The sequence below is a fragment of the Trichechus manatus genome, unplaced genomic scaffold (assembly GCF_000243295.1).
Source record: "Trichechus manatus latirostris isolate Lorelei unplaced genomic scaffold, TriManLat1.0 scaffold00031, whole genome shotgun sequence".
Lineage (NCBI taxonomy): Eukaryota > Metazoa > Chordata > Mammalia > Sirenia > Trichechidae > Trichechus > Trichechus manatus.
In genome coordinates this window covers 17,492,887-17,505,363 of record NW_004443967.1, presented here as the reverse complement: position 1 = coordinate 17,505,363, position 12,477 = coordinate 17,492,887, and the positions used below count along the sequence as shown (strand labels likewise).

Genomic DNA, 12,477 nt, shown 5'->3' with positions numbered 1-12,477 from the left:
GGCTGTGGTGATGGTGGCTGTGGTGGTGGTGGCTGTGGTGGCCGTGGTGGTGGCTGTAGTGATGGTGGTAGTGGCTGTGGTGATGGTGGCTGTGGTGATGGGTCTGCTCCTGCCTTGGGCACTATTCAGGATTTGGGGGCATCCTCCAGCTGCTCGGAGCCTCAGTGGGCTCTCCTATGAAGACTGGGGCTCCTGTAGAACCTGGTTTCCATCTGTGTCTCTGGGGGGGTGCCTGGGGGCCTCTGTGGGAGGAGGTGGGGCACGTGGACTGGCCAAGCCCCATGCCACCACCAACCTGGGCCTCTCAACTGTGTCTGTTCTCCATGAGGAGGTCCCCTCAGATGGCAATGGAGAAAGGGGTCCACTAACCACAGAGTGAGCAGAGGCTGAGCCCCTCCACCTCCTACTTCTGTCACTTTCTGGGATCCCCAGAACCACCGCTTGGTAAAGGTGTGCGTGTGCTCAGATGGGGCGATACTCTCACGCCCCTGACTGCTCCTCTCCCCCAGACATGGTCCACAGGTCATCAGCCCTCAGAGGACAGCAGCCCGCCCGATCCCAGCTCACGTACCTGCAGTGGACCACGATGGGCCCAGCGTGTGTGGGGTTGAGCGTCCTCACTTTCTTCAGGAACTTCAGCATTCCGATGGGTGTGAAAGGCACCCCGAAGTCGGGCCAGCTGGTGAAGTGCAGCTGGGAGACAAGCCTGGGGGCTTTGCAGCCGTCAGGGAGCTACAGGGGTGGGGAGGCATGAGTGGGCGCCGGCCTCAGGCCCTCCCCGACCCTGCCCCAGCATCCACTCTGATGATTCTCGGATGGCTCCCTGTCCCCAAGGCTGGGGCAGCCACGGTGCATGTGGGGTGGGAGTGGGGGTCCCTGAGACAGAAGCACCTGCTGCAGACAGTGCTGTGGCTGTTCACAGGGGCAGCAGAGCAGGGCCAGTGGGTGCCTGTCACAGCCCAGGCCAGAAACCACCCCCACAGCTGGTCTACAGCTCACGGGCCCACTGTGGGCAGGTGGCCGTGCCCATCGGCCTGGGATGGGCCCCTTTGTCCTGTGCCATTGCTGACAGCAGCTCCTTTCACTCTCAAATGTGTCTTAATTTGGAAGAGATGATGTGGTCGGCCTACTCACACCCCAGGCTGCCTCGGAGCTTCGTTCAGCTTTTGCTACCCAGAGTCTAGGAGTTTAGTTCTCTTCTGCCCCAGCCCCAGGGACTATGAACAAAGTATTTGGAAGTCCGTGTGCATTGTATGTGTGCATACGCACGTGTGTGTTCATGTGTGTGTATGTGGGTCTGGGAGGGAGGTGATAACAAAAATGATAAAGTTCATCCTTTTCCCCTTTTTGCTTTGGCTTCTAGGAACCTCAGAGACATATTTTATGATCTAACTATGCTAATCACTCTATCTTTGATTCCTGATAAAACAACCTTCTGCTTTCCTATAGTCTTTTATAGCTCTTAAATTTTGATTTCATCTGCCTTGTATACAGGCTTATTTACTGAAGGTAGTCTTAAATCCTTTTTTGGGGGGAGCTAACAGGAAATAAGTATGAAAAATAATGTAGGCATTTCAGATATAAGTTTGAAACTGTTAAAAGTTCCTGGATTCCAGCCTCACAATTCCAGCATGCTACAGAGAGAGGACCCTCAACCCCCATGTTCCCTGACTGGCTTAACTTCCTCCTGGGGAAGCCCAGAACAGCCACTGGGGCCAGGAGCTTCTAGGAGTTTGTATTTCACTCTGCAGACTCATGGACATGTGCCTCAGGCCCACCTGTGCCCACTCATGTCCACCCACCCATCCCTGCTTGGCCACATCCTCTGCCCTCCGGCCACAGCATCCCCCACCGCACCCCCGCCTCAGCAAGAACCCCTGCAACACTGGGGTACAAAGCTCTTTGTAGTATAAGACATGGACCTGCATTAACCATCGACATTGCAAGCAACCACAATAACCTCTCCCGAGTGGGTGACTTGAGATGCTTACGGACTGGATGCAGAACTTCCTGACGGTGTAGTCCACCAAGACTATGCAGTCCTCCATACACACGCGGATGTTCCCATATGTCCAGCAGCCCTGGTCCGGCCAGTACTGATGGCACTTTTCCTACAGGGGAAGATTTAATAGAAATAACCAGGGCTGTGGGTGCCATTCCATTACCTCTTCCTACCATACACACGGAACCCTGGTGGCACAGCGGTTAAGAGCTTGGCTGCTAAGCAAAAGGTTGATGGTTTGAATCCACCAGCTGCTCCATGGAAACCCTATGGAGCAGTTCCACTCTGTCCTGTAGGGTCACTATGAGTCGGAATCGACTTGAGGGCAATGGTTTACCATCCACACAGACAAACCCACCAACCACATAGACAAACTCTTCATCCACATAGACGAGCCCACCATCCACATAGACAAACCCACCATCCTCACAGACAAGCCCACCATCCACATGGACAAGCCCACCACCCACATGGACAAGCCCACCATCCGCAAGGACAAACTCCCACCATCCTCACAGACAAACGTCGCCATCCACAAGGACAAACTCCCACCATCCTCACAGACAAACAGCTTCACTGACACACACTGGCTTGGGGTCAAGCAGTTCTCAGAGTTGAGAAACAGCCCGGCAAGTGTGTGACCCATCTTATTAATGGCGGAAATGAAGCTACTCCACAGGCTACAGGCAGACCTGAGAGTGTGGCCAGGACTGAGACTTTCTGATTTTGACACCAATGACCTCTCACTTGCTCATTCACTCACTAATTCCACAAATACTTACTGACCCGTCATGCACGGTCTTGTTGCCCCTGCCCCTTCAGAGCCAGGGGACTCTGACCAACAGTGGCCCTGGGGCTGGGCTGTGTTTACAACTCGCTCCCAAGGAGGCCGTGCTTCCCAAACATTCCCCACCGGAGTTGGCACTTTGTCTGCTTCTTCCTGCTCAGCTCAACACGTGCAACCCGGATCTGCCTGATGCCGCCCCATTCATCAAGTGTAATGAACCCACAATCACCTTAAGGACTCTCGTTTTTCTCTAACAAGGCCCAGGCTGAGCTGGGAGTGTGTAGAGGACAGGCACACTCTCTACACGGGCCTGTCCTGTCCCTTCCCTCTCTCCAAAATACAAATGGCCTCTAATACAGGCGCCCTGAGGGTGGGGCCTTCCATGCCCCGTGGCATCTCCAGCATCTAATCTATAGGATCATTTTTACTTTTTTACAGATGCCATTGAGTCAACTCCAACTCACGGTGACCCTGTACGTGTCAGAGTAGAACTCTGCTCCATAGGGTTTTCAATGGCGGATTTTCCAGACGGAGATTGCCAGTCCTTTCTTCTGAGGCACCTCTGGGTGGATTCAAACCTCCATGCTTTCGGTGAGCAGCTGAGTGCACTCACTGTTTGCATCACCTGGGGCTCCTGACCCATAGTAAGTCCTTTACAAACATGGACTTCATAAAGGAACGGGACCCACTTAAAAGATCCGCTTAAGAAGCACTAGAGAAATCTCTGGTATTTAATAAGCCTTCCAAACATGTGGCTGTTAATCCTAGAAACTGCCGACGTGTGGTCAAGTGTCAAGTATTAATAATCTTAAGAACAAGAAGCATCATGGCTTCACCAGAGGCCAGCATCCCTGGGACAAACCTCCCGTCCCTGCATCTGGCTGAGTTGGTCCACTCCTCACAGGGGCCTCTGAAGTGGACAGGGGAGCAGCGAAGGCCTAGCAGGGCCTGGTTTGGGTGAGTCCTGATCCTCCTCAGGGCCTTGGCGACCCTATTCTACCTGAAAGACTCTAGCATTGGGGACCCGAGGACTGTGAGGCTGAGGTGTTTCTAAGGCAGAACACACATCTCCCACCAAGCTGACGCTTCCCCTCATCCTGTGTTGACACCCTCGTTCTCGAACATGCTAGAACATGATAGAACAGTCTCCTAACTGACCCCCACCTCCACCTCCATGTTTGATTTTGTAGAGTGAGTTCAGCTGTTAAATCACAGCTCCTTGCTGGAAGCCCTCCAAGAGCGCCTGCCTCCAGCTCTCAGCTCCCAGGGCTCAGGGTTTGGGGGCATTCTCTCAGCCGCTGCGCCTCATCTAAGCAGTGGGCACCTTCCCCTCCCTCCACCTCAGATCATGAGACGCGGGTGCTGTGTTTGCCAATGTTTAGCCCAAGATGTCGAAGCCAAGGAGACAGCCCACAAAAGAAGTGTAAGCAACTCAGAGAACGGGAACTCGATTGAGAAATGGTTTCATCTGAACTGGTGGAAATCAAGATGCAGAAGCCAGCCCGCCCTGAGTCACAGGAGTGGAAAGATCCCGTGGGAGGTTACGAGATGGATTCGAGAGAAAACAGGAGGTAACATAGCAACAGGATGACAGAGGTCACGACGGGGCTCCCTGAATCCCACTGGGTCTGCACTGGACTCACTGTAGTTGGTATTTGGCACTGGTCACGGGGGACCCTGTGGTCCCTCTGCTATAGCAGGGTTCCCCCAGCATCTGCTCAGGGCGCGGGGTGTCCTCCGGCAGGCTCTCCAATGAAGGGAGGTATGACAGTTAATTCTAGTGCCCACGTGGCTGGGCCGCAGTGCCCCCTAGTTCGGTCAAACCCTAGTCTAGATGCTGTTGTGAAGCACTGACGTGGGATTCGATGAGTCGGCTTTATGGAAGGCAGACGACCATCTGATAATGTGGGTGGGCCTCATGCAGTCAGTGCAAGGCCTTAGGAGCAAGAAGGAGTTTTTTCCAAGGGAGGATTCTGCTTCCAGACCATAAACGGCATTCTGCGATAATCCCCCTTGTTCCCCCATCGCCTGACCTACGGCTCGTGGGTTGCCAGCCACTGCGATGGTGTGAATCAGTTTCTCAGAAATAACTCTCCCTCTCTAACGTGTGTGTGCGCGTGCGTGTGTGCCTGTGTGCATGTGTGTGCGTGTGTGGGTGTGTAGATGTCGTTGTTGTTGTTAGTTGCTATACAGTCTGTTCTGACTCCTGGCGACCCCATGTGTGCAGAGTTGAACTGTTCCATAGGACTTTCAATGGCTGTGGCCGTTAGTAAGCAGATCACCAGGCCTGTCCGCTGAGGCACCTCTGGGGGGATTTGAACCACCAGCTTTTGTCTAGTAATCGAGTGCTTAACCATTTGCACCACCCAGAGACTCCTCTATCTGTATGTACACACACACATACATATGTCTATACATAGCGACCCTATGAGTCAGAATATATACATACATATACACATATATACACGTGTATGGTATGGTATATGTATAACATATGAATACATGTGTATGGTATATGTACATATGTATATATGTGTGTATGGAACCCTGGTGGTGCAGTGGTTAAGAGCTCAGCTGCTAACCAAAAGGTCGGCAGTTTGAATCCATCAGCCACTCCTTGGAAACTCTATGGGGCAGTTCTACTCTGGCCTATAGGGTCTCTAGGAGTCGGAATGGACTCGAAGGCAGTGGGTTTGGTTTTCTGCTCACATACATACTGGCTCTGTTTCTCTAGCGAACCCTGACGAAGCCAGAAGGGTTAGGTCTCTGTGCCCGGGAATCCCCCCCGTCCTGCCTGCACCCCCCTTGCAGTGACAGAGGATGACAAATCCTTGCATGGTGACAGGGGAGGCCCTCCCCAGCCCTGTCTCAACTCCCTTGAAAACAAAACAAAAGCCCCCACCCTGCCCCCCACCGGAAATGGCAGTTAGAGGCCTTTTCCTGTGCTTTTTGGTGTGGAACTAATTAGCGATGGTAGCCCTGTAGGGGTGAGAGCTGCTCCCGGCCCAGCCCCCCTGGGGGGCCCTGCCCCCCACCTCACCACAGCAGCAGCAGAGCCTGGAAACCTGAAAGCCACCTGCAGGGCCTCTTCACCCGCCCCCAGCTGAGGTCACCGCCCAAGGCCTGTCACTTCTATCTCAAATGGAAGCCCTCCCCAGAGTCCTGGCCACCGTGCCTGGCCACTGTTGGGGACGGGCCAGCGTCACCCATGTCGGTGAACCACCAACGACAGAGGTGGTGGGCAGCCATCTCTGGGGCCCAGGCCTGGCTGTGAGCTGTGCCCCCAACATGCTAGGCCCTGGGCCGGGGCCACGGAACAGACATCTACCGCCAAAGTGGCCCTCCCCCTCATCCCGAGTGCCACACGGTTGTTCAAGCCCTCCTGCCAGAACACGCCAGAACAGCCTCCTAACGCCACCCCACCTCCAGCTTCCAGCTTCTCCTTCACTTTGGGGAGTGAGTGCACATCCTGGAGCACAGGCCCTGCTCACACCCGCCCCGACACCCCAGCCCTGGGCACTCTGGCCCCAGCACCTGCTTTCTGCGTCTTTCATCTCCCCTTCCTTCTGCCCAGGCCGGGGTCCAGTCTGGCCCCCGAGATTCCTCACCATCTCGCAAACACACCACTCTGCTCGGCCTTCCATCCCTGGATTTGGTAGAATTCCCTTCATCTTCTAGGAGAGCCTCCCCACCCCCTCCAGGCCCACCCTGGCCCACCCCGGCCCACTGCCCAAGGAGGGGCAGCTCCAGAGCTAGGCTCCCACCACCCTGCTCCTTTGTACCTAGGAACCGCCCTGAGGCTGTGTTCTCGTCTCTTCTGTAGGGTATCGTGTCCCCTGAGCTAAAACATGAAGGGTCGAGGCACGGAAATGCCTCTGTCTTTGTACCCCAACCCAGCCAGGCCCGTCCTGGCCTTCACGGAGCTGCTCCTGTGCCTGGAATGCTCATACCCCCCCCCCCCGGCCCCCACTGCCCCGGCTCCTCTCCGTTACGTTTCATGTCACCTGCTGGTGTGTTCTACGGAGTCCTGGTGGCGCAGTGGCTAAGAGCTCGGTTGCTAACCAAAACATCGACAGTTTGACTCTACCAGCCACTCGTTGGAAACCCTATGGGGCAGTTCTCCTCTGTCCTCTAGGGTCGCTGTGAGTCGGAATTGACTCGACAGCGACAGGATGGTTGGTTTGTTTTGGTGTGTGCTACACTGATCCGCCTTTTGCTTTGCGTCTGCCCTTCCCAGGGGGACGTACAGCCCGCGAGAGGGCAGGGTCTGTGTGCTCCCTCACCGCGTACACCCCAGCTGGGACCCTGTGGCTGGAACAGTGCTGTCCATCACGGCGGACTCTCGGGCATTTGTTACATCGGGAGGGAGTCCCTTCAACTGTTCTCTTCAGAGGCTTCCATCCTTACGATGCACATGCACCGCTTTTTGAGTTGGAAACTGGTCATTAAATGTATTTAGAGGAAAATGAACACTCCCCCAAGAAACCTTGCTTGTCAAATGCATTTCTCTAATCCAGAGAAGAAGTAGTAAACAATTTCTATGTAGTCTGAGGCCCACCGCATTGCTATGCCGCCACGCCCTCTAACCCCATTGATCCAATCCCAGAGTTGGAGCTGGCAGGCGAGCCAGGGCCACCCTCAGCTGAAAACAAGAAACTCCTGTATTTTTATATCATAGACTACAAGAGTGAGATATGTGGAACCCAGAGAATTTTTTTCAAGATAAAGATGTTGTAAACCACTGGGTGGAGCCCTGGTGGCACAGTGGTTAAGAGCTCGACTGCTAACCAAAAGGTCGGCAGTTCGAATCCACCAGCTGCTCCTTGGAAACCCTATGGGGCAGTACTACTCTGTCCTCTAGGATGGCTGTGAGTCGAAATCGACTTTCTGGTAATGGGTTTGATTTTGGGCAAGCCATTGGGTGTTGTGTTTATTTTCCTACAGTGCTCAGAAGGGAGGGAAATAGAAAAAGGAAGTGGTCAGAACACCCACTCCGTTGCTGCAGCAGCAGCTAAGAGGAAACGGCTTCATGAGTCAGATGGGGGCAGGCTCACCTCTTTCCTTTCTTTCAGGTTAGTCAGCATGACAATGGTTGCAGATTTTTGTTCCCAGATCATTCTCCAAAAGTCATTCACCGTTTCCTGTTTAGGGCCTGCACAGAGAGGATAGTCCTAAAGTCAGAATACGTGAAGAGACGTCCGGGGCCCAGCCCCTGCCAGCTGGCCCCTGGCCCCTGGGATGACTGTTCCGCTCCGTCTCCCAGGCGCAAAGAGAATGATGGGCTGGTAACATTTCCTGCCCTGCTCAATTCCAGCCAGTGTAGAGGCTGGAGAGACCAGCAGATCCAACCCTCCTGTCGTCCTGCACTCATCTTGGAGCTGAAGAATCGAACCCAGTTTGGAGTATTATAGTCAGAGGTAATAAAGGGTTATTCTGACGGGAAATTCTAAAGCTACGTGTCAACCTGTCTGGGGCCACTGTGGGTGCTTGTTGAACATCAGGAGATCAAGCTCCACTCAGCCAGTCCTGAACCAGAATGGGTGGGTGTGTGTGTGTGCGTGCGTGTGCGTGCGCGCACGTGTGTGCGCGCATGTGTGTGTGTGTGTGTGAGACAGAGCTGTACGCAGTCTGAGTTTCAGGATTTTGCTCTTCAAATCCATCACAGAGCAAAAACATTTCACCTGTCCTCCTGCCTCTGACCACAAAGTTCCTTTAAAGCATTCATGGGCCGTGGGTGTCCTGGATGTGTCTGTCTACACAAACATGTATGAATGCGCCTCCAGCATGTCTGCTGACCTTTATTTATACATGGCATCAATGCCCCCAGCCTCCATTCCGTCTGTCCTGAGCACGAGGAGAAGCGTGTCCTCCTGGGCTCCCACTCTTCTGAAGCCCTGTTTGTAAGGTGGGCTTCATCGACTCACATGATAGCCCTTCTCCAACCTTAACACGCATACGAATCTCCGGGGGATGCTTGTTACAACACAGATTCTGCTTCAGCAGTCTGGGGTGGGCCTGGGAACCTGCATTCCTAACCAGCCCCAGAGGATGCTGAGGCTCCTGACACGTGGACCTGCGCTGAGTAGCAAGCCTCCATGACACAGATGCATAACACCTTTGACTTCCTTGTGCTTAGAGACACAAACATCAATCAACTGTAATCAAGCGATGTGTATGGAGCAGAGGGCACTCGTACGAAAGAACTGATACAGACTCTTCATATTGTTAGTATCAGAGAGGGCAACAATAGCCGTCCACCTCATCTTACCAAAGGAATGTTCAGAAATTTAATATCAAGCTTACCTTGAGCAGCTATGAATTTATTCTTTTCTTTGTAACCCTAGAGAAATAAAATCAGATGTATAATTTTTCAGGATTATCTTTGCTGAAAGAAAAAGAATTTTGATATTAGAAAACTAATCCATATTCATTATCATTATGGAAAACACAGGAAAAAATAAAAAATTCACCAGTAATTTCAGAAATAACAAGTGCTATTTTAGTCTGCTCTCTGTCTAATCTTTTTTTCCATGGATTCCTTCCCAGACGCATACACACAAGCAGACACACGGACATTTACATATTTTTAATTGGGTTCATACGCACAAACTCTTTCATACCCCATTTTTAATGAGAATTCTCTAATTTCACTAATCTTTTAAAGTTCAATTAAAGTGAATTCTCGGTACTCTATTGCATATGGTTTTACCATAATTTGTTTAGCTGGTTCCCTCTATTCTGTCAGTCATATAAACAACTCTGAGATGAACATCTTTGTGTGTTCTTGAGGATGAATTCCTAGATGCAGATGCTAGTTTGAAAGGCCTGGGCGCTTTCCATATTCTTGGTGCTTGTGGCCAAACTGCCCGGAAAGACTATGACAATTGTCACTCCTGGTCTCAGGGAAGAAAGTGCCACTCTTACAGTTTACAGGCCACACCCAAAGGCCCAGGTGTGTGCTTCATGCTGGACAGACGAACGCAGAACTGGGACTTACATCTATGTACGAAGCATTAACATAGTCGGAACAGGGAATTCCATCCACGTGGCTCAGAATCACCCGGGAATGATCATCTGGGGAGAAAACAGTCCCAGCGTCAGGCTAAGCGAACCACACCTGCCCTGAAGGTCATCTAAAGCACCAAGCCATGTGAGGACTTGGCTGCCTTCTGTAAGTGGTCTCGGGTAGAGAGACATCTAGACTTGGCGTCACGAGGTGGGAGCGGGGGGCATCAGTCTTTATTGACCACTGTATCTCAGCTTCAGGACGGGACCAGACCTCAGACAGGTGCTTCGTAAAGCCGGCTGAACAGACGACAAAGGTAAGCAGCTCACTGTCCAGCAGCGGGGGCCGCTGTCACCACACAGAGAAGCGGAAGGGGCTGGAACTCTTGCAGTCCGAAGGCCATATTCTCTGAACCTCAAATGGGGCTCCAATGCTGGCACAGGTAAGTGTACTTAGGAGGACCTCAGGGAGAAGGGCTGGGGTTAGTCCACTACCCCAGGCTTCCCTGAGAAATGGCTACCACAGCTCTGGGGACAGGTGGGCGTTGGCTTCTGGTGTCAGCGGGCTCCAGGCCCTGCCCCGCACAGTCTGCCTCTAGGGCTGCTGTAGGGACATTTCTCCCAGGTGGGGGGGTTGACCAGGAGGTTCTCTGTGTGTGTGTCAGTGTGTAAATTGTGTGTGTGACTGTGAATTGTGTGAGTGGGTGAGTGTAGGAATTGCGTGAGTGTGTGTATGTGTGGGTGTATGTATGTGTGAGTATGTGTAGTGTGTGTGTGGTGTGTGTATATGAATGAGTATGTTTATGAGTATGACAGAGAGTATCTGTGAGTCTGCATTTGTGTTAGTATGACTGTATGGGTGTGTGTATGAATTGTGTGAATGTGTGTGAGTGTGTATGAGTGTGTGAGTACATACGTGTGTATGAGTGCATTTGTGTGAGTGCAACTATGTGAATGTAGTGTGTGTGTGTGTGTGTGTTTGTGCCAGTGTGTGTGTATGTGAGTGTGCGTTTGTGAGTGTGTGTGAACGCATGCTGGGCAGCTTCCAGCCAGGCCACATTATGACCTTTGTGGGCCCCTTCCCCCATAAAAAAAAATTAAATTTTTATTTTATAATTGTGTTGGTATAAAGAGGAATATAATCCAGGCTGAATTATAATATACTTTCTGCTTTTACAGGAAATTAAAGCCCGTTCATGGTCCCGGCCCTGTGCCTCCTGCACTGACAGAAACAGGCCCGCCTTCCCCAGGTTAGAATATGAGAGGGCCGGGCAGGCGGGCCCTGGCCCCAGACGGAGCACAGGGGCATCACGGGTCATTTCTGCTGACCCAGCACAGAGCCTGGCACACAGTAGGTGCGCAGTACATAATTCAGGAAACTGAATTCATTTTAAATCACTGTGTTCTCGTCTCTGCTTCCCCCAGCATTTAGTCCCCACAGAGGACCGGAAGGAACCGCAGAGGGCTGTGTTTGTGGTGGGAAGCCCTGGCAAAGACCCTGAAACACGCGTAATTGACCTCACGCTCACCAGGTGGCCTCAGCCAGCCATTTTCTGGACGTGGTCTTGCTGGGCCAGACCTGTCCTAGAAAGGCGGGCCAGCAGAGCTCCTGGGACAGCTGCCGCCCGACAGGCCCTTCGGGGGTCACACCCCAGACTCACAGCCTGAGGCGCCTGGCCTGAGAGCCCCCTGCTCAGGGCTGAGAGCACGAGGAGGCAGAAATCGCTCTCGCTGAGCAAGTACAAAGCTGGCTGAAAATAATTAGAAACAATTTGTGCTTTGAAGATGGTTACAGAAAAGCAGAGGACAAAAAATAGCCTTCTCGTCAGATTTAGAATCTTGTCGTCTCTAAAAGCTTCCTGTCCCTTTATTCTCAAAAGTCACACTTCACTTGCAAAACATTATTTCCTAAAATGACCAGCCTTGGCACTTTTCCAGAAAAGAGGAGTTTTTCTTGCCCCCAACAAGGGGTCCATCCACAGCCAGAAGTCCAGTCCCCCTGACACCGCAAGGGTCTGGGGCCCTGTGCTCAGAGCTCCCCAGGCCAGAGGCACAGGGGTGCTCTGCAGCTCCAAGGCATCCTGGGGCTCTCTGCTCTCAGCCTGGGGAGTGCCCGGGGCTGTGGGAGGTGGGGCCCTCTCCCTCCCTGCATGAAAGCAGGGGCTCTCACCCCTGGGATGGGGAAGCACCTTGGACCCTGGGAGCAGGCCCGAGTACCCCCTGCACAAAGTCCCCCCAATCCAGTCCCCCTCTGCTGGGTGACAGTTGGCATCCAGGAGCCTCTCTGGCCACTACTCAATTTAATCCAAGCCACCCCTCACTTCACCTTGCTTCTTTCTGACGCCAGGCGCCAGGTACACCCCACTCAGCAGCTCTGCGGGAGAAAGACCTGGCAATCTGCTCCCATAAGGATTATACCAAAACCAAACCTATCGCCACCGAGTCGATGTGGACTCACAGCGACCCTGCAGGACAGAGTAGAACTGCCCCATAGGGTTTCCAAGGCTGTCATCTTTACCGAAGCAGACTGTCGGTCAAACCGCCGACCTTTTGGTTAGCAGCTGAGTGCTTAACCGCTGCACCACCAGGGTGCCTTCCGTAAAGATCACAGCCTAGAAAACCCTATGGGGCAGTTCTTTTCTGTCACATGGGGTCGCTATGAGTCGGAATGGAGTTGAGGGCA

The 12,477-nt window shown here is 52.8% G+C and overlaps 1 protein-coding gene across 5 annotated transcripts in view; it reads right to left on the bottom strand.

Moving 5' to 3' along the window:
- PTPRE (protein tyrosine phosphatase receptor type E) overlaps positions 1-12,477 on the bottom strand; it is a 112,516-nt gene that overhangs the window by 24,809 nt on the left and 75,230 nt on the right. For all 5 annotated transcript variants that reach the window (XM_023730058.1, XM_023730057.1, XM_023730056.1 and 2 more), the window contains 5 exons: positions 9,787-9,863; positions 9,093-9,129; positions 7,844-7,941; positions 1,992-2,111; positions 572-732 (listed from right to left, as the gene is read on the bottom strand). In XM_023730058.1, coding sequence (XP_023585826.1) covers positions 572-732; positions 1,992-2,111; positions 7,844-7,941; positions 9,093-9,129; positions 9,787-9,863 — 493 coding nt within the window. The remainder of the gene's footprint in view (positions 1-571; positions 733-1,991; positions 2,112-7,843; positions 7,942-9,092; positions 9,130-9,786; positions 9,864-12,477) is intronic.